Source organism: Chrysochloris asiatica, unplaced genomic scaffold, assembly GCF_000296735.1.
Source record: "Chrysochloris asiatica unplaced genomic scaffold, ChrAsi1.0 scaffold00010, whole genome shotgun sequence".
Taxonomy (NCBI): Eukaryota; Metazoa; Chordata; class Mammalia; order Afrosoricida; family Chrysochloridae; genus Chrysochloris; species Chrysochloris asiatica.
The window spans coordinates 12179016-12180934 of NW_006408528.1; the positions used below are offsets into that span (position 1 = coordinate 12179016).

At 35.7% G+C, this 1919-nt stretch overlaps 1 protein-coding gene across 2 annotated transcripts in view; it reads left to right on the forward strand.

Annotated features, from left to right (window-relative positions):
- The window catches only part of PON3 (paraoxonase 3), a 114967-nt gene that overhangs the window by 82149 nt on the left and 30899 nt on the right, over positions 1-1919 (forward strand). For both annotated transcript variants that reach the window (XM_006834274.1, XM_006834273.1), the window contains exon 4: positions 1195-1363. In XM_006834274.1, the coding sequence (XP_006834337.1) occupies positions 1195-1363 (169 nt within the window). The remainder of the gene's footprint in view (positions 1-1194; positions 1364-1919) is intronic.

The window sequence follows — 1919 nt, forward strand, 5'->3', positions numbered from 1 at the left end:
GTGATGTCAGAGATGAAGGCAGAGTGATGATGTGGAGAGATGGAGCAGCTGAAGACTCTAGACTCATGGACTGAGAGGGGCTGTGTGCTGGTGGCTGGGGAGCAGACTTGCAATGTGTGCCCTTTGGTTGTTTGAATGATTATGTATTCCTGAGTGTTTTGGTGTACATTCAAACAAAAAACAAAACAGAAGGAATAGAAGCATATACTGTTGAATGCTGGTGCATGAAGGGAATTATAATCATTGCAATGAAATGAAACACAATAGGATGAGTGTAAAACTGATGTTTCCCCCATGTAAACTATCCTAAAATTCACAATAAAAACTTAAAAAAAGAAAAAAGATTGTTGATAGGTCAGTCCATGATTACCAAAGCATGAAGAGGAGAATCCACCATGTTTGTTAGACATCTCTGGTATACAAATCACTATGATAGATGAAACAACTCAAAACAAAATAAGCAAACAATCTGATCTATCAATTTATAATAGAGCAAACAGAGTTGATAAGATACAATAGACAAGTCATTCAGCCAATTAAAAGTCTTTGCTGCCTGTTTGTAACTTATTTAGTCCAGATTTCTCTTATAAAGGTGGAAGACTAGTTGTCCTCTAAAACTGCCTTGCAAACTCTTTTTTAAGTAATGGAATGTGTATTTCATGCAAAATATGACATGAAACCCTAAACTATAAAGCAAGTAATAGCTTTGTTGTTCTAATTCAAAGCTAAGAAAGGAGGAATTATTCAAGTTTACTGGACTTTCCTTAAACGTCTCCCTTTCTCTTAGAGTCCTACCAATGAATCTGCCAGGGGAAAGTTTTGAAAACATAATCAATGTTCTTTCTGTATTCCTTGCTTAAATTATTGCAGAACATTAGTAATTATCCCTTTGTTCTGTTTTTACATTTTAAAACATCTTCCTTATTGTCTAGAAGCTATGGCTTGGTACACATGTGGCTTTGCTGGGGATGTTGGAAGGGCCTATGCCTGTGTGCTGTATGGGGCAGCTCAGGAGCATGTGTGTTTCCGAGCCCCCCATGAGCCTATCAAGCTGGTCTGCCAGAGGCTTCATGTGTGGTCTTATGGCCAGTCCTGTGTCTTGGAACAGAACAGGTGAACCCATGTACCACTTGGCAACTCTGGCAGTGTTTGAAATATTTGTGTATGCTGTTTACTTTCTTCTATTTCCATAAGGGATTAAAATATCCTGGAATAAAGAGCTTTGACCCCAACAACCCTGGAAAAATTCTTCTCATGAACCTGAATGAGGAAAATCCAACAGTGCTGGAACTAAAGATCACTGGCAGTAACTTCAATTTGGCTTCATTTAACCCTCATGGGATCAGCACATTCAGAGATGAAGGTAATACCATTTAACACTTATTAAAAACAAAACCAAATTTTAAGTATTATAATGAATAAATATTTTTTCTAATTCAACCAAAGTATAATAATTAATAATACTCTTATTCTGGGTTTTAAATTACCCCTTATATTAACTAAATATAATAACTACTTAATGCTTGAGAATGCAAAAATGTTTAAAATTTGTGAAGTACCTAATTTATTTTAGTACCAACATTTGCACCAGCTCTTATATTATTATTAATATTCAACTCTAATCTTCGTGGATTTGGAAGTTGTCAAAAACGAAATGGAATGCATAAAAATCGGTATCTTAGGCATTAGTGAGCTAAAATGGACTGGTATTGACCATTTTGAATCGGATGACCACATAGTTTACTATGTCGCAAATGACAAATTGAAGAGGAATGGTGTTGCATTCATTGTCAAGAAGAACATATCCAGATCAGTCATTAGGTACAACATTATCTGTGATAGGATAATATCCATGTACCTACAGGGAAGCCCAGTTAATACTACTATTTTTCAAATTTACACACCAACCACTAAAGCCA